Source organism: Podarcis liolepis (assembly GCF_965112155.1).
Source record: "Podarcis liolepis genome assembly, chromosome: 4".
Taxonomy (NCBI): Eukaryota; Metazoa; Chordata; class Lepidosauria; order Squamata; family Lacertidae; genus Podarcis; species Podarcis liolepis.
The window spans coordinates 41,151,969-41,172,711 of NC_139558.1; the positions used below are offsets into that span (position 1 = coordinate 41,151,969).

Sequence of the window (20,743 nt, forward strand, 5' to 3'; positions counted from 1 at the left end):
CCCCTTTTTGCCTCTTCATACCCCTCACCACCACTGGTACATAGCCCCCAGAAGGCTATGAGGGAATGCAGCCCTTGTACTGGAAAAGCATCCCAGCCCCTACTGTAGACCACTCCCTTGCTCCTTCCTTTGGCCTGCTGAGACCCCTGACTCCTCTTTTCCTAGACCACTGATCACCTTCAGATCTTTATGCCAGCACTACTGATTGGTGGTACCAGAGCTGCACACTACCTGTCCTTTATCATCACTTCCGGTGCAGGGCAGGGGAGTAGGAAGGCGGGGCAGTGGGGGCAGACCGCCCTGGGTGCTCTCACTGAGGGGGTGACATTTGGCGTACCGCCTGCCCTCGACTCCCAAGCCTACGTCGGAGTAAGGGAGAGAGCTGTGCCGCTTTGCCAGTGGCATTCCGCCTTTGTTTTGACAGCTTGGGGGAGGTTTGGGAGTCATGGGCGGTGCGCCAAATGGCCACCATGGGCTGCTCACTCCACCCCTGGCTGCAGGGCTTGCGTGCCGCTCCGGGTGCCTGAGCAGCTATCCCACACCTGGGAGGGCACCCTCCACGCCACGCACCATTTAGGAGCGTGCCCACCCTGGGCTTATGCTCCGTCGCTGATGCAGGGATGGGGAACCTGCGACCCTCCAGATATTACTAGATTATAACCTCCATCATCCCTTCTGTGGAATGCTTTCCTCAGGAAAGCCTGCTCCTTACAGACATTGCCATATTTCTGGTGCCAGCTTAAAATGTAATTCCTCTACTGTCAGACATTTGGTAGAATGTGATGGACTGATTTTTAACTATCAGCCACATTGGTTATTCTCTCCCAAAATGTAATACCTTGCTTCTCAAACATGTTAGCAAGCATTCCCAGTTGACCCATTTTGCATATGTTCTAGGAATCTTGTGAATTAGGATCATTATAAAGTGGCAATAGTGCATCTCGGCAGATTTACCCAGTAATTTACACTCACAGAAATATTTAAACTGGGAATATTGTTTATTGCACACCCACCCACCCAGAATCATAATATACACATTTAACATTTCTATATCTATAACGGTACGTAATAGTACCGTACTATTATTGTGCTGTACTACAGTACATATCTATTAACATCGCTGAAGATAGCTCAGTAACAATAAATATATATTTCTAAGGTTTGGATGGTTTAGCTAAACTTAATTTGCAAAAATCTTACTACAAAGCTACTCAGCTGGCAATTTAAAAATGTAAATTACCAATTAACTTCTGGAGCTGAAAGGGTATTCTCTGTGTTAAAATCTGTTAACCTCTTTCCTTTAAAACTGCAAAGAATTAGGCTTGTATCAAGCATCTCAGCTCTTCTTTGTTCCCAATTATGTGCTAACAACCTTATCTCTTTTCAGCCTGGTGTCTCTGTGATGCATCAATTGTCTGTCTGCCTCCTGGACAGAAAATCAGGAAAGCTCTGTTTGCTCATTCCAGTGCTGCAACCTGTTTCCTGGAAATGTATGGGATATAAATGTTGAGATTTTTCGGTGAGCGGTTGTAGCATCACCGTGACCTTTAAAAGAAGCTGTCTCATGCCTGACTCAAGGGCTTTGTGGGTGCCTCATTTGCTTGTACCGATTTTTGCCAAGTAAGGCAGAACAGTCATTTTGCTTACAAAAATACCATCAGTAGAGCATGAGACAATCTCAAGGTTGTCTGTTCAAGCTCCGAATTGGGCAAAATGTGGATTCCTGCATTGCAGGGGGTTGGACTAGATGGCCCTCACAGTCCCTTCCATTTCTACAATTCTATGAGTCTATGATTCTTATTTTAGGCCGCAGCTCACTAATGGGCCCACTCACATGTTAGAGACCAATGGCTGAAGACCAAATGAATTCTCTATGGTTTTAAAACTGTAATCTAAGAGTCAATCAATGTGGTGTCCTCCATATGGTGTTGGACTACAACTCCCATCAACCAACACAAATGGTCAGGAAAGACAAGGAGCTGTAGTCCATCACTATCTGGAGGGAACCACCCATGCTGTAGTTCTATGGAAGCCCCATTTAAGTCAATGGTCCTCTCAGTAGACATACATAGAATTGTGCTGTAAGGCTACTGTTGTAAGCAAATCAACTTGGAGGTCCCACTGAAATCCATAGGATTTAATATCATGTTTATATCTGGAGGACAAGTATGGCACTTTGACCAAGACTCATATGATTTCCCCCAAGTCCAAGTTTTGCTTGACTGTCAAGAAGGCCTACATCCTATGACAAAGAATGAGAGGCAGGGGTAGGGAAGGGGATGTGCATTTGCAGAGTTAGACCCAGAACTCTTCATCCAGTGACAATCTAAATATTTCTGCCCTGCAAGACTTGGACCAGAAGAGTCCTGCAATGAGAGTTTTGCAATGGCAGGTGGGTATCATTCACACCTCCTGTGGAAGATGAGAAAGGCACGGGGCAGATTCTGATTCTGAGCTCAGTTAGGACAAGAAAGCAACTTTTCTTTGACCCCAGCATGTGCCCAAGGCAGGTCTAGTTCTACATGCTGAATATCTTAGTTCCAAGAAAAATGGTGCTGTATTTGTGTTCAGTGGTACTTCTGTTCCTTTCACTAGTTAATGCTGCCTTTCTAATAAGAGTGAACCAAGTGTTTTTGATTTCAGAAATACTTAAAGGCTTGGATGAGCTCTTACAAGTTTAGAGTAATATCTCCACTGCTTTAACTCCTGAATATGCCCAGGCCTAATTTAACATGTTACCTTTAGTATAGTGGCTGTTTCTCCATGTATGTAGAAAGGAAAGTGCAGAGACACCCAAATATTAGCGAACTCCTGTTTGTGGATACCCAGTACCCCTTCTCTGCTTGAGTAGAGTGTTGGCAGCTACTAGAATTAGACAGCCAGAGCAATGTCTCATCTTGCCTATCCGAGAAAGACATTCCATAACAGTTCTGAGAGTAAGAAGCATGCAAGGTCACTGGTTCATGACAGAACCCCCGCAATGAAACTCTCGTGTAGTGATATCCATTCCTGCTTCACAGTTCTTGAATTCAAAAGACTGAGATGCTTTCAGCAATAGTGTATTTTATTGTCTTAAAAAGTACACCACAGCATGTATGGAAAAGACATACATCCCCTTGCTCAATGGGGTTTACAGCTGGAAAAGACAGCAAGCACAGTTTGTATGAAGGGGCAGAGACGCATGCAAGTTGAGAAGGACACATGTACAGGCCTGCTATTGAGCATGCTTCCTCCCTCTGAATATCAGTACATGCACTATTGTTGCTTCCACTTGCTCCCTGCAGTTCAACCTACGAGCTCCTCCTAATCGTCTTCCCTCTGTTCAACCTCTGAGTGTTAGCCCAGAGGTGGTCATAACAGTTACACCAAACTATGCACATCTATTGACAGCAGTGATGGAGCAGGAAGCTAGTGTCCCCCCCCATCTTTACTTCTTAAAGCCCTGCAGAAATCTTCAAAAGCCATTCCAGAAGAGATCATGAACTTGCTTCAAAGGCACAATGACAGCGACAAGAGCACAACATGTCTCTGAAAAGTGATCATCCGTAAACCCCTAAGGGCAGCAAATGTTCCTTTCTCACCCATTTCCCCCATCCTCTGTTCTCATGGGCCTCAATGAAGCGCACATGTTGGTTAATATATTGGATCAAAGCAATTCACTCTTTCCCCTCACTCGGAAAGTAAAAGGCAAAGGCCAACTAAACATTTAAATACTAGTAACAAGTCAGGATGCTTGAAGGATTTGATTTTGGTGATCTGAACCTCCCTCATTAATGTATAGAGATCCTTACGCAGTTATTCTTCGGCTTTCGCACTTCTCTGCATCTTGTGATGTCGCTTTTGGCTCAAAACATACAAAAATGCATTTTTAAATGCTACACAGGGGTCCTGTGAGAAATCCAAATGGTTGTTCCTGGATCCCAGAAATACACATTTTGAAATGTGTTTTTGGAAGAATAATTTTGTGGAAATACGTTCAAAAATATTTAAAAGTGCAGGCATTTGGGGGTTTTTTTCCTTTTAATTGAATGTGGGAAGGAACAAGCTTATGGATTAAATATGCAAAAGTTATAGGGAGCAGGAACAGAGTGATCCATCTATCCCTACTAATACTGTTCCTGCTGTGAAACAGCCTTTGTCCTCAAATCTCTGATAGGTCCAAAGAACATTAAGCATTGGGAGTCAGATTTGCTCTTTCCATGAACCTTTCGATGAGAACTGAATTTGGGTGTGCATGTATGAACACGCTTATAAAAGGAATCGCCAAATGAAAACAAGGCAAAGTACACAAGTTTTCTCTCTTCTTGTTCTCCGATAATCATCATTAATTGCTAGATAAAACGAGGGCAGAGTCCCAAGGAAGGGCACGAGAGAAACTGAGACAGTTCACAAGGGTGTGAACCGCTCGTCATCTGCTGCTGCATAGACTCCATTAATACGGCCAGCTTTTAAATCCAAGCTATCGCAGGGGATTCCATTTTCCATTGTTATGGTTGCTTCACATTTATCTTCTAAACCTTCTATTTCTTCAGGTGCCTTATTACGTCTGAAAAGAGTAGAGGAGAAAGTTATTGTCCTCGAGAAGCATGACTTGGGAAACAGAATTTCAACGTACCTAAACCCTTTTAGTACAGTGGATTGGTAGCATCTGGGCTGCAGTGCAGCCAGATAACAGGCGAGCCTATGTGAGCAAGCCCTCTTCCCACACCCCCAAAAGATGCAAAGCCCACCCCCTGATAAATGCAGATCTTCAGTCTGCCCTGTGAGGGCTGCACAGGAGAAAAACATATTCCTTGTGCTTTTTCTTGACCAATGCAACTTGACACAGCTCTTGGCTAAAGGCAATCTTAGGAGATCTCTGAGTACGTGTGGTGCAATCCAGCAGCAAGACATCGTCTATGTTTAAGATAGCCTTCGCCAACCCAATCCAGCATGCTGGAAGTCACCAGGTTGGCAAATACTGATTTAACAACTGAGATTCTAGCACATTCCTCAACCTCTCATCGTCAGCAAAAATGAACTTCATTTACAGTTAGAAATTTCCCTACAGCTTCTGTCACAACCAGTTTTTTCATCTGCTTATTCTGCCTTTCACACCACTTATTTTCTAGATGACCCCACCTCTGATATAATTGTGATAAAAGCAATGACTGTCCTACCAAAATTTCCCTGTTTTTTTCCATCTTGACTAGAAGGAACAGCTTAGCAATCTCTTCTTGGGTTATTTCCAGATTGATTTCTGACCTTGCCAACCACTGATTCGCAGGGAAAGACCCTCCCCTGCCATATATGATGAAGCATCAGCTGCTATGGGGAGATAACAGACTCAAAGGTCAGCCACAGCATTTCTTCAGCTCCATAATACATGCGGGAACAAGCTCAGTCAGGACTTGCATATCAGCAATACTCACTGCCATAAAAGTATATAGTTCTGCTGCAAATCCTTGGGTGGTGAGCTTTGCTAAAAATAAATGGAAAGTGCTTTCCTTGATTGCAACATGGATCTTCTACAACCTCATCTTCACATGACTGCCTTCACTTTCATGTCTCCCTCAAATGGCCCAAAGCCATCCACCCATTGAGGCCACATTCACATTCCCTGTAGTCTTCTGTGAGGTGTCAGGTGGGCATCCATGGAGTAAGGTGGACCCACAAGGAAACTGGTTCCAAATTGTAACACCTTGAACTTGGCCCGGTAACAGATTGGCAGCCAGTGCAGATCTCTGTGCAGAGATGTTGCATGTTGACAAGGTCGCACACCTGTCAGCAGCTGTGCTGTAGCATCCTTCACTAACTGTAGACTTTGGGTCAGGCACAAGGGAAGCCCCACATAAGAGAGCAGAGACTTAAATCCAACCCTGAAGTCACCAATGGCTGAGCTACTCCCTGTCTAGGAAGTTGTCATACCATTTGCTGCTGGTAAAAGATGCTTCTAGCCTCGCAGGCTGCCTGGGCCTCCCGTGACAAAGCTGGATCTAGAATCACTACCAGACTGCATACCTGCTCCTTCAGGGGAGGTGCAACCCCATTCAGGGCAGGCAATGGACCAATTGATCAGACACTGGAGCCACTCGCCTACACTGCCGCCTCCTTGCCAGGATTCACGCTCGGCTTATTTTCTCTCATCCATCCCACCACTGCATCCAGGCACTGATTCAGTGTGGCCTCTCTTGAATCACTGTACTCATACCTTGCTCCAAATCTCCCAGCAACTTCATATGGATATGAAATAGCACTGGGGAGAAAATAACACCCTGTGGCACCCTAGAACTTAGCTGCCAGGGGCCAGGTATTGAAAGTTGCAGGGAGATCAAGAAGCAGGAGCAAGGCTGCACTCCCCTGCCCCCAAATAGAAACTGGTAGTTAAATATGACTTTTCTCTTTTTGTTATGAATTTGGCCGACAAATTTGACCAGCCTCCTCCCGTATATCTTGCTCTCCAGCTCAGATCGGTGATCCAATTCTGTGTCCCACCACCTTCAAAGGAATAGCTGGTTTGTACATGGGAGAGCTCTTCTCCATTATGGTACGTAGGCTATGGAACCCACTGCCTCAGTGTGGAGAGCCAGTGTTGTGTAGTGGTTAAGAGCAGTAGACTCGTAATCTGGTGAACCAGGTTCGCTTCCCTGCTCCTCCACATGCAGCTGCTGGGTGACCTTGGGCTACTCACACTTCTTTGAAGTCTCTCAGCCCCACTCACCTCACAGAGTGTTTGTTGTGGGGGAGGAAGGGAAAGGAGAATGTTAGCCGCTTTGAGACTCCTGAAGGGGAGTGATAAAGCAGGATATCAAATCCAAACTCTTCTCAGTAGATCTGGCTGACCCCCTGCCTCACAGTATTCAAGTGCTAAGTGCTCAGTGAAACTGTTTTCTCCTGGCGTGTTTATGATGTGACTAGTTCGTGAATGTATTGTTCTCCTTTGACTTTTTGGGGAAATCCATAAATTTGGAAGTTCTGTTTTTGAATTTTTTAAAATTGACCTCTTTGTTTCTGAATTATTGCTGTTAGGTCCCTTGAAGTCTCGGTGAAGGGATGGACAGACATTTTAAGCAACTGCTCCCTCCCAAAACCTACAGTTCCCTTAAAAGCCAACGCAAAAACATAAAAACATGCAGCGTTCACCTCTTGCGTTGATGGATTCCGGATATTATAAGGTAAGCAATTCCAACCGTAATGATGCAAAGGACAACACCAAACACAATCAGCCACGTCGGCACAGAGCCTTCAACTGCTGGTGCTAAAGTGGACAAGATTTCCAGAAACTGCAGCGCATCATCATTCAGTAAAAAGGCACTGTTGATTCGGTTTTTGTTCTTCCTTAAAAAGAGATACGAAGTAGAACATCTTGTTCATTTCCCCCTTTCATTAATTGTTTTGTTTTCACATTATAAATGTTGGTGACAGCACAAATAGTGATGCATTTTATAACAACTGTTATACAAGTAAACGTTTTGGGCAAGATCCAACGTTATGCCACTGGATGAGATGGGATTTCCCCTTCCTCTCCTCTTCACTTCAGCCCTTCAGTCTGCTTTGGGCTGCTGTGGTGCCGTATAAAAGGAGTGATGCTTGAATTATAAGGACCTTGTCTTTCTTACCAAATCACACTGGTTTTCCAGTGTTCTGGGAGACCATGGCTTGGTTAAAATTGGGGCGTGGAGGTTGTGTATGTCATTAAAACCCTATTCTCTCTCCCCCCCCACCCTGAATTCAGCACTGGGCAGCATTTTTATTAGTTTTTAGCTGTCCTTTAGCAATAGGGACTGATGGTACCATAACAAACATTTCAACAACATCTCCTATCATGATGGCCAACATTTTTAAGTCCAAGGTGCTAGAACTGCATGCCGCGGATGAAGAAAGAGACTTACGGTAAATCTGCTTATGCAGAGTGTAAATGCTTCGAAGAGCAGCCAAAACAAAGTGCATTCCACTATTCTTACCATGGTCCAACAAATCAGTAATCTCCTCCCCGCCCCAGACACACACAATTGCAGTGAAGTTGGTTTTGAGTTTCTCTGTAGAAAACAGTTTAATCTGCTCATAAGCTTAAAAGTTAATCTTTCTCGAAGAATGCAGTCTCATTCATTGCCACATTCGCATTTATTCAAACCAGAGGCAATACACTTCTAAAAGATAACATGATTAAAAAACAACAACCTAAGTTCAACAGAAGTTAAAAACACCCATGACAACTATTTTCCACTGAAACCTTCCTGGATTCCCCATTTAAAGGCACTATCATTAACAAATTCCTAACATATAATGGAGGTCCCAAAATGGGCTATTCTTCTCCCCTCAAATAAGCTCCTCACTTCCCAGTTTAAATGTGATTATTTAAAAAAAACGAGGAAGTGAGAGAAAAGTACATTTCCACTGTGCTTTATAAAAGCAGAAAGCAATTCTTACAATGATACAAATGAAAGGGATATACTGTATATATAGCTCAAAGTGATTAAAAGCATTGATAACAGGAAATTTATGTGAAAAAATAAGTCTCGGGCATGGAGTTAGAGAACACAGGTTTAAAACCCTGTGTAGATTTGAACACGCCACTCTCTTGGAATCTAGCCTACAAGATTGAACAGCCCACTGTGTAGATTTAAACAGCCCACTGTGTAGATTTAAACAGCCCACTGTGTAGATTTGAACACGCCACTCTCTTGGAATCTAGCCTACAAGATTGAATTACTGGAGAGCTATAAATGCAACTCTAAGCAATTCTGACCAGCAATGCAATGCAAATGCTTACTAACAGACAATATGTTTGGTTAGAACAACATTGTGAGAAGATATAAATGGCTGATGCGGTACCTTATGGCAGCTTCCACATCACTCCTAGGAATAGTAGTTGTTGCGTTTGTGGATGAATCTGTGACCACAAACCAAAATGATACCCGATCTGTTACGTTGCAGAGCAATACGTTGGAAATTCTGTGAATAGTTTAGGACAAAGAAGAAGAAGAAAGGGATTATAATGACAACCAAGTCCTAAGTAGTCAAAAGACAGGGGGCAGGTTCAAGATTATCTGGAAATCAAGCCCCTTCATTAAGGAGGTGCTCTTCTTTATTATTACGTCCCCAATTCAAGATGTGGTATGGAAAACAGGATATGGAGCACTGAGAGAAGACCAGTCGCACAGTGGACTCTGGAAGGCAATGATTGCCCATTGAGCCAAATCTTTTAGGTTGCTGTCTCATTGTTCTTCCTTACAACTTAGGCCTGTTTATCAAGCATTCACCCCAATTTGCTTGTGGGATATTTATACATCTTCCTATTAATCATTTGTTCACCCCACACTTCAGAGCATTTCCCCATTAATTTCCTTACTGCAAAAAGCCCATTACAAAAATGCTTGTGTTAGAGTGTCAAAGCACTTTAATTGAGCAAACCTGCATTTCTGGTATGTACTTCATTGCCTCACAGAAATTAGTCCAAGTCTCTAAGCAAATGGAATAGGCAGCTGGTGGCCTGAAGGCTCAATATCTGTCTCTTATGATTGCTGATCCCATACTTCTTTTCTTCTCTAGCAATAAAAGCACTTTCGTTGCTTTTGCCCATCCCTGTGGTCAAAGCTGGAAAATGGAAGCCAGCAGCTGAGGTTCTGCCACCATCTCTGCTGCTCACTCTGGAAAAAAGGGGCTTTAAAAAGTCCAACCCACTTCTTGGCTAGTGCAGGAGATGATCAGTGTGTACAGCCAATGTTGGTGGCCCTTCTGACCTTGATCCATCCGCAACATGGCTCTTTAAAAAAAAAAAAAAGGATCCTGAGGTAAAAAACGGCACCTCTGTTCAACGGTGACATCTTCTGGCTGCTTAACAGCACTGTAACACTATTTCTGTTACTTATTATGATGTTTTATTATATATATTACATGTTAAGTTACAGATTTAATAACATGTTATGGTATTTCAGTTGCATCTGCTGCTAGTTTTATCAATAGAATTAGTGTGGAGTCATCCATCATGATACATACAAAAATTAAAGCATATTTACCACCACCACCACCGCTACTACTTATTGGTACACTATAAAATACAGCATTAAAACAACTTAAAACGAATTAAAACCACAACTGGAGGAGGTTTCTCTCTCTCTCTCTCACACACACACACGGTGTAGGGGACAAAGACCTTTCTTGGTGGTGGCAGCGGTGGGAGGCTGACAAAGAGAAGAAACAGGAGCGGCCTGACAATGAGGCAGAGTGAGGCAGCTGCCTCAGGCGGCAGATGCTGAGGTGCAGGGAGGGGATAGAACTGCGAATGCCATGTGACCTGTCCTGTCCTCCCTATGCTAGCCTGATACCCTCAAGCGCAGTGGAAGATACTGTCCTTTCACCAGTATTAGAGTAAGATTCAACTACCAGTCAAATTGGCTTCTTGGGAGAAGGTGCCGTCTTGTCCTTCGCTTCAGGCAGCAAAATGTCTTGAGCCACCCGACATTGGTGGGTGCTGACTCCAGCCTCTATGGAGGAAGAGAATGAAGGCTTCCTTCTCATGTTAGCAGGGGGGCACAAACCTGCAGTGAGAGGGGGCAACAGGGCAGACTTTTGTCCCCATGGAAAATTCTGTAGTTCTGGCACTGGTCTGGACTCAACCCAGTTGCACTCAAGGATTTAACATAACTCATCTGAATGAAAGTAAGTGTTCTTACTTATTGGCTGTCCTAAGTTTAACTTCCCCGACACACTAAGCATCTGTTCAGCATTTTAAACAAGTCACAGATTACGGAACCTGAAGTAACAAACCCCTCACAAAGGCTACAATAAGTTTTAACATAGAATGATCAACGCCTAGTGTGTTGTCCTTTAGGAATTGCACAAATAATTTGACAGGTCTGTTAAGTAAGACACAAAGTATGGTTAAATCACCGCTGGGGGAAAAGCTGTTTGTCAAAATGTTATTATTTCTTAATATGTATGTGCAAAATTTGCATTTACATTGGGACTGTTTCTGCTTGCTCCAGCAAAAAGCAAATATGCTTATAAACAAATGTAAACCTGTTCAGAATATCTGATGCAGGAGAGCCTCCTTCAAGCTAGATAGTGATGATAAAGAGATAAAACAAAAGGAGCTGCTGCTATTCTTCTTCCAGTTTCCAGGAAACAAGTTTTCCCCTTCTGGGCTCTTACTTTACTTTAGGCATGTTCAATTGAATGTTTAGTTGACTGGACCACTTGGGATTGCTGGCTCCTTTTTTGGAACAGCAAGGCTTTGGGCTTTATCCCAAATTACTTTAGCAAGTCCTCTGTGTTTCAAGTCTTTTGCTCTGCATCATTCTGGAGTGTGGGGGCTCTGAATTGCATCTGGCTGGGCTGGGTGGGAGTTTTAATCCAAAGCATCTCGAGGGCACCAGGTTGGGGAAGGCTGACTGACAGGAAAATTAGGCATACTCACTGGGTGGTTTCTTGGCTGAAATATCTTCTCATGGCAAAAGCCACCATTGCTTTAAACAGGTATTCTTCATTAGCATCCCAAGTATACTGTAAAAACACACATATACACTGTTATGGATAGCGAGGCAGAGGGAGAAGATTTTATTGCTTTTCTCATAATACTCTCATACTTTTTTCTCATAATACTCTCATGAGAAACACAGACTAGGTAACTAAAATGTGCTGTGTATTTATTAGTTAAATTAGTTAAATGCATTTGTTAAATTAGTTAAGTTTGTATCTGGCCTTCCTATCAAAAGGTGCTCTTATTACAAAGATAAAATCTGGAAACTTTAGCCAGCAGCTGCCTGTCACTTGTACATGAGAACTGTTTAAAGAGCTGGTGGTTATGTTCCAGGCACAACTCCAAGTGCCCTTTTGGCCTACAAAGTCCTTAGCAAAGAAGAATAAGCAGTCAGGCTTGGTTCGAAGACATGCAGCAGAGGTGGAACATGTAGTTTGATCCTGAATCCCGTGATCACAGCTACATATTCTATTCTATTCTTCTAGAATGGAAACTGGGCCACGGCTGCGGGGAGAGGGAGCAGACAACAACTGTTGGGGGTCTGGATTTGGCCAGGATATCACCAGTTGCCAATCTCTACTATGAAAAGAACAACAAAGGACAGTGAATGCAAAAATGATTTATGTTTGAACATGTTACCTAGAAATCACCAAAGCATCCACATTTAATTGTGCAATAATTCAGATCAGTTCATTTGTAATTAAATGCAGTTTGAACTTAATGTATCTTTATATCCAATGTAATTTTTTATCCGGGTTAAAAATTCTCTTCCTTGTCTCTTTAGTTAGGAAGAATGATTTGTAATTTCCTAGAATTTCAAAATATTCCTTTTGTGTTCCAGTAAAGTAGGTTAGATGCAGTAGACGAATGTACTCATAGCTATGAATGCTGATTCACTAGACATACAAAAGGTTTGCACATCTGATTAATTGTTATTTTAATTAATTTCTCATCCTTAAATACAATATAATACAAATAAAATATTTCACAATGATTATGTCACTGTTATAGGTATTTAAATCTGGGTGTTGTTGTTGTTTAGTCGTGTCCGACTCTTCGTGACCCCATGGACCAGAGCACGCCAGGCACTTCTGTCCTCCACTGCCTCCCGCAGTTTGGTCAAACTCATGCTGGTAGCTTCGAGAACACTGTCCAACCATCTCATCCTCTGCCGTCCCCTTCTCCTTGTGCCCTCCATCTTTCCCAACATCAGGGTCTTTTCCAGGGAGTCTTCTCTTCTCATGAGATGGCCAAAGTATTGGAGCCTCAGCTTCAGGATCTGTCCTTCCAGTGAGCACTCAGGGCTGATTTCCTTAAGAATGGATAGGTTTGATCTTCTTGCAGTCCATAGGACTCTCAAGAGTCTCCTCCAGCACCATAATTCAAAAGCATCAATTCTTCTGGGTGGGGGGCATCATTTTGACCTCGCTCCCTGACAAGGCAGCACTCTTGCAACCCACTCAGTATGAAAATTTGGACCACCCTGTCTTAGGGGCCTTCAATACCATCAACCATGGTATTCTTCTGGAGCAGCTGTCCAGGTTAGGGATGGCTTTGCAGTAGTTCTGGTCCTATTTGGATGGTCATTTCCAAGGGTGATGCTTGGAGAGTGTTCTTAAGCCCCATGGAGCCTTCAGTGTAGAGTTCCTCAGGGCCCAATTTTATCCCCCCATGCTGTTTAACATCTACATGAAACTGCTGAATGGGGCCATCCAGAGTTGGGGGTTATGCTGATGGCACACAGCTCTACTTCTCCTTTACATCTGCAGGTGAGGCAGTGGATGTGGTGGACCGTTGCCTTGCCCCGGCAATGGACTGGATGACAGCCGACAAACTCAATCTAATGAGACCGAGGCACTGTTAGTGGGTGGTTCCCTAGACTGGATGGATGGGAAGTTGCCTGCTATTGCTGGGGTTACACTCCCTTTGAAGGAGCAGGTACATCTCTTGGGGGTATTCCTGGGTCCTTTACTGTGCCTTCCATCAGCTTTGGCATGTGGCCCATGCCTAACTTCGGCTGTCTATGCTCTGGTAACTTCTAGGCTGGATTACTGCAATGCATTATACATAGGGCTGCCTCTGAAGACGGATCAGAAACTTCATCTGGAGCAGAATTCAGCAGCCAGGTTGCTTACCGAGGGAAAATGCTTTGAACCTGTTACACTCATCCTGGCTGCCAGTTAGTTTCCGGGCCCAAATCAAAGTGCTGGTTTTGACTTATAAAGCCTTAAATGGCTAAGGACCACAATACCTCTCCTCATATAAACTAATATTCTACAACCTTTTACATGTGTTCGGGGGTGGGTTATAATTTTGTTCTTGTTCTGTCTATTTGTGCTTTATTCTGAGATCCAGCACCAAGGGCCTTCTGGCGCTTCCCTCCCTGCAAGAAGTGAAGCTACAAGGCCTTCTTGGTAGTGGTGCCCACCCTGTGGAACGCCCTCCCTTCAGATGTCAAGGACATAACTACAGTCATACCTCGGGTTACAGACACTTCAGGTTGCGTTTTTTCGGGTTGCGGACTGCCAAAACCTGGAAGCACCGGAACGGGTTACTTCTGGTTTTGGCGGTTGCGCATGTGCAGAAGTGCTAAATCGCGCTTTGCGCATGCGCAGAATCACCGGATCGCACCCCGCACGTGCCCACACGCAGGTTGCAAACGCTGTGGGTTGCGAATGTGCATCCCGCACGGATCACGTTCACAACCCGAGCGTCCACTGTATCTGACTTTTAGAAGACATCTGAAGGCAGCCCTGTTTAGGGAAGTTTTTAATGTTTGATGTTGCTGCTTTTTTATTATTGTTATTGGTGTTCTGTTGGGAGCCGCCCAGAGTGGCTGCGGAAACCCAGCCAGATGGTTGGGGTATAAATAATAAATTATTCTTATTCTTATTATTATGTATTTTTATCTTGTGAACCTCCCTGAGATCTTTGGATGAAGGGCGGTATATAAATGTTAATGTTGTTAATGTTAATAAAAACAACTGGTATAGCTGACAGAGCTGCCTTGGTAGATCCAGGAGCACTGGGGCTTGTAGAGGGGCAGACCCTGGTGAGGCTTCATATACAGGTTTGTCTTATCAGGGTAGAGGACAGCTGGTTATCCTTTCAAGTGGCACCATATGGTATACATGCAACTGAACAAAAGCCGTTGTTTCCTTCTCTAGAAGAGATGTCTGAAGCAGCCAGAAGCTGACACGAAATACGCTTACTCCAACAGAGAGAGTTACATGACCACAGTATTTGATAACATTCATTTAATCCTTCAATAGTCTCGATCTATGCAGCTGACAACCAAAATAATGATTCCAGTAGGATTTGACAGCCTCATAAACTGTGTGTTTCATACTTAAGCATAAGTACTTGAAATAGTTTAGAAAAGAATGACAGTCTGGAAGTCTGCTGTGGAAAGTGTGTTTGTTTTTAAAATGGATGAAAAGCATTGTATCTCAGATCTCAAAGAAGGAAAAAAACAATTTGTCAGAAAATTTACTGGATTGATAATTTAATAACTTTCATAGGCAAGCTTATATCTCTTTCACGACACAGTTAACACTAATCAGTCTCTTGTAAAACTTTCACCAGAAAAAGTGGATGTAAATATTTCACTTACTGCATTATCTCCTAGAGCTCTTTTGATACTAATCCGCACTTTGAAAGCATTCTCTGAATCTGTTACAAAGAAAAAGGATAAAGTAAAATGTACATTCATGCACGTATAAATTAGTCAATGGAGCTTTGTTATTCATTTGTGTTCTTCAGTGCATCAGAGCATTATTATTATCATTATTGCTCATATTCTGATTTTATCTCCTTGTATTTTTATGTTGCAGTTCTGTAGGTTGGTATTAATTTATATTATTATCCCTGTTATGTTGAGCAAAAATACCCATAGCTGTCAACTTTTTCCTTTTTTTAAAGGGGAATTCCCTTATTCGGAATAGGATTCCTCGCAAGAAAAGGGAAAAGTTGACAGCTATGAAAATACCCCATCCTTATATCGCAATGTGATATAAGGGCAGATCAGAGATATTTCAAATAAATATGTTCTGAATGTATTTCAGGAAATGGAGACCCCCAAATACAATTACTGTACTTGGAACATTTTACTGATGTTGGGGGGCGGGGATTTCCAGATAACTTTGCTTAGGATTCAGACGTAAAAGAAGAAAATCTGTACATTTGAATGCCACCCACCCACCAACAAATTGTGTAGAAATCATGGACCACTTATACAGATTTGTCATTATTTTTCAGAGACCTGCCAACCAGTGTTGAATGATTGGTGACAAAGAGGATATTATTGGAAAGGTTATGTGAATTGCCCCATCAGGATTCTCAGAGTTATTTTAACCCTAATAAAGGCACTCCTGATTTCAAGGCAACCCAGTATCATTTCATATTCAGAAATGGTTCTTCAGAAATTAGTCCCACTTCTAAGGCTTACTTCGAAGTATACATAGAACTACAGCCCTGGGTTTTCAATGTGCCAGGTCGTCAAAACGACAGCGACTGAAGGTTAAGACATAAAATGGAATCTTACCTGGTTTGCAAAATTCAGGATATGCAACAGCAACCCAGGCAGATGCAAGCAGCAATCTCCCTAACATCCTTCCAGACTTGGAAACTTCAGGGAAAAACAAAAAAAGACTGTAATGCAGTCTTAAACTTCCAATGACCCAGGATTAAAGCATCAGCAGAACTAGGAAATGATGAAGTAGAAAGTTTAATAATTAACCCCCTTTATCTTAGCAAAAACAGTTGGGGAAGCATCCGTTTTCATCCTTTTATCTCTTTAGGTGCACCTGAATAAAGCAGGTAAGAAGTAGTTTATTTTCTTTCTCATAACATTTCATATAATAAATATCCAACAACTGAACACTTTGTCCTCTCAGTCATAAACTACACACACACACACACACACACACACACACACACACACACACACCACCTTATTTGAATGCTGGGTTTTTTAAACTGTTTTAGTGAATTTGTAGTATACTGCCACACACGATCATAAATTGTGAAGGAAGTTACCTGCCAAAAGAATATGTCATGTAGACAAATAGCCTTGGATGGAAGCAAACGAAACAACTGGGAAGCAACACACTTGTCTAGAGAACTGTACTCTTCGACCTCTCATCTTGTCCCCAGCTAAATGGCCATACAAAACTTTCGCCCTGATTTTATGTTTGTTAGTTGTAAATATTTTTCAAAGGGTTTTGGATTGTTGTTGGCATTCTGCAGCATTCCACTGCGGTGACATAACAGGACCTCCTGGAGACCACGGGATATGAGAGGGAGAGAAAAACAATCCGTTTTGCATTGTAAAACTTGACAATTCAGCAGTCTGTAGGAGCACAGGTGGTGAACCTGTGGCCTCAAGATGCTGTGAACTGAAATTCTTACCATCCCTGGTCACTAGTCACGCTGTCTGGGAGGGATTAATGGAAGCTGGAGTCCATCAACTTTTGGAGAGCAACACGCTCTTTTTGCCTGCTGGATGTCATCTGCTGCTTCAGAAGAAGCAGAAAGTATGTCTGCTTTAGAATATTGATGATCTCAGTCCCAAGCTGTGCATTGCAGTAAAGGCTACCTGAACCTGAAATTTTTATGTGAGGACATATCAAGGGAAAAGATGCTGCCTGCCAGCTCCATTTGAACCTGTGGCTACTGTACTCAGTCAGATACACACCATCACCAACAGGACACACACAACCAGCTGGCTGGAGGGCCCTAAGACTTAATGACTTTCAGAGGCGTGACTTTCAAATACACCATGTGACCGCAGTATCTCAAGGACCACCTCTCCCTACGCAAGCAGACTCAGACCTGTGATCGTCATCTGAGGTCCTTCTTTGTGTGCCTCCTCCACAAGAGGTCCAGAGGGTGTCAAGATGACAACAGGCCTTTTCTGCGGTGGCTCCCCTTTGTGGAATGCTCTCCCCAGGGAGACTCGCCTGTTGCCTTCGTTACCTATTTTAGGTGCCAGGCAAAAACATTATTCTTCTCTCAGGCATTTGGCAAATTAAACAATCTATGGCCGTGTAAACTGTGTGTGGAGGGTGTTATTGCTTTGTTTGTTCTTATGTTATGTACATTGGTATTTTTATAAACTGTAAACTGCCGTGTGAACCTTGGAGAAAGGATGGTATACAAATTAAATTTAAAAAAATACAAACAATAATTTATGTATTACTGGAAAGTGCTTGAAACTCATGTGTGTACTAGTTCTTTGGCTCTGTCTAGCTGGCTTAGCTGGGCCTAGCTGGGACTTCTAGCTGGCCTAGCTGGGACTTCTCTGTAATGCAAAATTGTGTGTGCCTAGCATCATCTTCCATTAGTGATGTATGGAAGTGAGAGCTGGACCATAAAGAAGGCTGATCGCCGAAGAATTGATGCTGTTGAATTATGGTGCTGGAGGAGACTCTTGAGAGTCCCATGGACTGCAAGAAGATCAAACCTCTCCATTCTGAAGGAAATCAGTCCTGAGTGCTCACTGGAAGGACAGATCCTGAAGCTGAGGCTCCAATACTTTGGCCATCTCATGAGAAGAGAAGACTCCCTGGAAAAGACCCTGATGTTGGGAAAGATTGAGGGCACAAGGAGAAGGGGACGATAGAGGATGAGATGGTTGGATACCATCGAAGCTACCAGCATGAGTTTGATCAAACTGCGGGAGGCAGTGGAGGACAGAAGTGCCTGGCGTGCTCTGGTCCATGCAGTCATGAAGCGTCGGACATGACTAAACGACTAAACAACAACAACAAGAATCATCTTGGGTGGCAATCACAGACTAATTAACATATACTTGGAATTCTACTCTTTGAAAGCTTGGAGCATTTATTGTTTATGCTAACGCTTGTAGCATATACACTAAAATAACCTCAGCTGAGGCTCAAGTTTACTTGCTTTTGTTTTGCATGGTGAAACTATCTCTGGAACAATATTGCTGGAATTTTTTTAACCATTCTTGTCACTCTCCCTTTCCTCCTTCGTGTGCTGTGGGCATCCATCTGTCTTGAGAGTCAAACTGCTGTGTTTGCAGCACTGAAGTGACCTCCCCTGGGCACAAGCCTGGACAGTGTGTATGGAGGTACTGGCCTGCCCAGACAACAAGACCCACCTCTCAACCTCAATGATGTGGTGTAAAGGAAATTAGAGCAATCCGTTTAGCACCAACTTGCCTGCAGGAGTTGCTGGAAGGAGGTCCATTCCAACCATCTTAGGGATCCATTCTGGATTTGTGTAGGGTTTACTCTTTAGCTTTTTCTTTTTCCGAAGATATCCCACAAGGTAGTGGAGGTTTAGGATCAGAGTTTTGCTTCTTCTAGATGGGCTACCTTCCCACACTGATGAGCCCCATCTGCCCCTCACTTCCTTCTATAATGCAGAAACCACTTTCTTGACCATTGGAGCCACTATTGGCCACATCCGCTCAATCTGCTAGAACCTGTCTTCCCATGCAGGGGAAGACCCTTACTCACTGAGGGTACCCTCACCTGGTTTAGGCAACCAGTCAAAGCCGTTCCTGGGGTGTGGCTGCTGCCCCATGCTGACAGCTTCTAGGAGCTACAGGTGAGAGCTGAGTGCAGGGTGGCAACCCAGTCAGATGGGTGGGATATAAATAAAATCATCATCATCACCATCATCATTATGGAATAGGACGTCCCTATTTTCATTGGAGAAATGTTGGAGGGTATGTAAATGTACTTTCCACAGTGCGGTATAATGAAGCAGTAGTTTAATGTTTTGGTTTTGGAACTGAAGCCTCACGTACGTGCTCATCACTCAGTGACTCCAACATCAAGAGAAGAATTGCATGTGTGATATAGCCTCTGCAGATCAAACACTGCAGACAACTCACATCTCTGTACTCTTCATTGGTGGCTACATTCACTTGTAAGTCATCCAGTAAACAAACACGGAGAGATGTACTTGGCCCCAGATCACAATTCAGCACAGGAGGTGTATAGATTTACTCATCACTTCCTTCTGTGCAGAAAAATCAGCTGGATGTGTGAAGGAGCATTAGAATGAGTGCCTCCTAACCATTTGCCCTAAGGTCACCAGACACTACTTATGTGAAATTAGGGGCTTCTGGAGATGATGCCAGACAAAATGGCAATTTAACAATGTTCTTAAAACACGCACACACACAACTTGATCAGTTTCACAGTATTAAGAAGGCTGGGGTACTCATCCAACACTGGTAAAAACAATGTCAATGGTTTTCCTAGATTTGTAGTTGTTGACTTCTCCCCCCCCTCCCATCACCAAAGTAAACATGTTGCGGCTAGCAGCTAATCTCAGGATTAGCTGAACTTTGGGTTTCCGGGCTTCACAGCTTATAACTGAAGAAAAGCTTTGTTCCGGAACTCCACTCTAAAAAAGTTGAGTTTTTTTTTAATCCATCTTTATACCCACCAGCTTCCATGATAAATTGTATAGGCGGGGCAATTTCCTTTTCACTCACTCCTTACAGCTTCTTAACCAGGTAGTAAATGTTGTTGAATGCATCTGAGTCGCAGCTGATCTCTTAATAGATATAATGAGATTTGCTAGGAGATGAAACATTCTGTTTCATATTCTTATGCTTTAAAAACCAAAATAGCAACAAGTGTTGTGGTTACTCATGCGGCCTGTTTTGGATGTCAGTGCAGGACAGGCTACAGCAAAGTAAATGAACACAGTTTATTTACACCTAGCAGGGGCTCATCCACACTGTGTTTGCAGCTGTTTGCGTAGTTCACATGACATTACCCTCAAACAACAACAATCTTGATGCTTTCCCCAAGCAAAATCAGGTTTACCAGATATGGGGATAATCTGATACGGGAATAATCTGATTGGAGAAACTGCAGTCACAGAAAATTTGTTTCAGTAGTTTTGGGTGGGTGGATCAGTTGTCAGACATTCTGTTTCCATGCCTCCTACTTCCTCAATGCTTTCATTTCTTTCCTGGCTGTGCTTATAACTGTTTCCTGTGGCTCCTGAATTACATTTCCCCCCTCTGATCCCTCAGATTTGAACAACTGCACTAGCAAACCACATTAAGAATTCCGACACCAGATACTGCATTATACTGCTCAGCACAGCAAGTTAATCTGAAAAGTGTGCACTGAGAAAATACAATTGCTTTCATCTCCAGCTGTGCTGCTAACTATTCTTAGCACCCCCAAACGAAGCATTTCCCCCCTATTGATACCTCAGATGCGCACAAAACCAGAAACCTACACAAGCAAACTAATAGTGCACTTTTCTGGTTTTGTGCAAATCTGA

General features: G+C 43.1%; 1 protein-coding gene across 3 annotated transcripts; it reads right to left on the reverse strand.

The window, feature by feature from the left end:
- Positions 1 to 3,046: 3,046 nt before the first annotated feature.
- Positions 3,047 to 20,031, reverse strand: CLTRN (collectrin, amino acid transport regulator). Of its 3 annotated transcripts, XM_083502125.1 has the most exons (8): positions 19,889 to 20,031; positions 16,499 to 16,738; positions 16,005 to 16,088; positions 15,075 to 15,133; positions 11,399 to 11,484; positions 8,815 to 8,934; positions 7,123 to 7,317; positions 3,047 to 4,546 (listed from the first exon to the last, which is right to left on the reverse strand). In XM_083502125.1, exons 3-8 carry the CDS (start codon positions 16,069 to 16,071, stop codon positions 4,387 to 4,389), a joined length of 687 nt encoding a protein of 228 aa, XP_083358251.1. In that variant the 5' UTR covers positions 16,072 to 16,088; positions 16,499 to 16,738; positions 19,889 to 20,031; the 3' UTR covers positions 3,047 to 4,386. The 3 variants fall into 3 exon arrangements, with proteins under 3 accessions (XP_083358251.1, XP_083358250.1, XP_083358249.1); XM_083502124.1 differs by lacking the exon at positions 19,889 to 20,031 and having other exon boundaries at positions 16,005 to 16,266; positions 16,499 to 17,255; XM_083502123.1 differs by lacking the exon at positions 19,889 to 20,031 and having other exon boundaries at positions 16,499 to 17,254.
- Between the last annotated feature and the right edge of the window lie 712 nt (positions 20,032 to 20,743).

What these genes read in the sequence shown, in the direction of transcription:
- CLTRN (XM_083502125.1), bottom strand. Translation starts at nt 16,071, where the DNA reads ATGTTAGGGAGATTGCTGCTTGCATCTGCCTGGGTTGCTGTTGCATAT. An exon ending in TCCTGAATTTTGCAAACCAG is followed by an intron (nt 15,134 to 16,004) that starts GTAAGATTCCAT and finishes TCTTTGTAACAG; the next exon opens with ATTCAGAGAATGCTTTCAAA. An exon ending in GATGTGGAAGCTGCCATAAG is followed by an intron (nt 7,318 to 8,814) that starts GTACCGCATCAG and finishes TCTCTTTTTAAG; the next exon opens with GAAGAACAAAAACCGAATCA.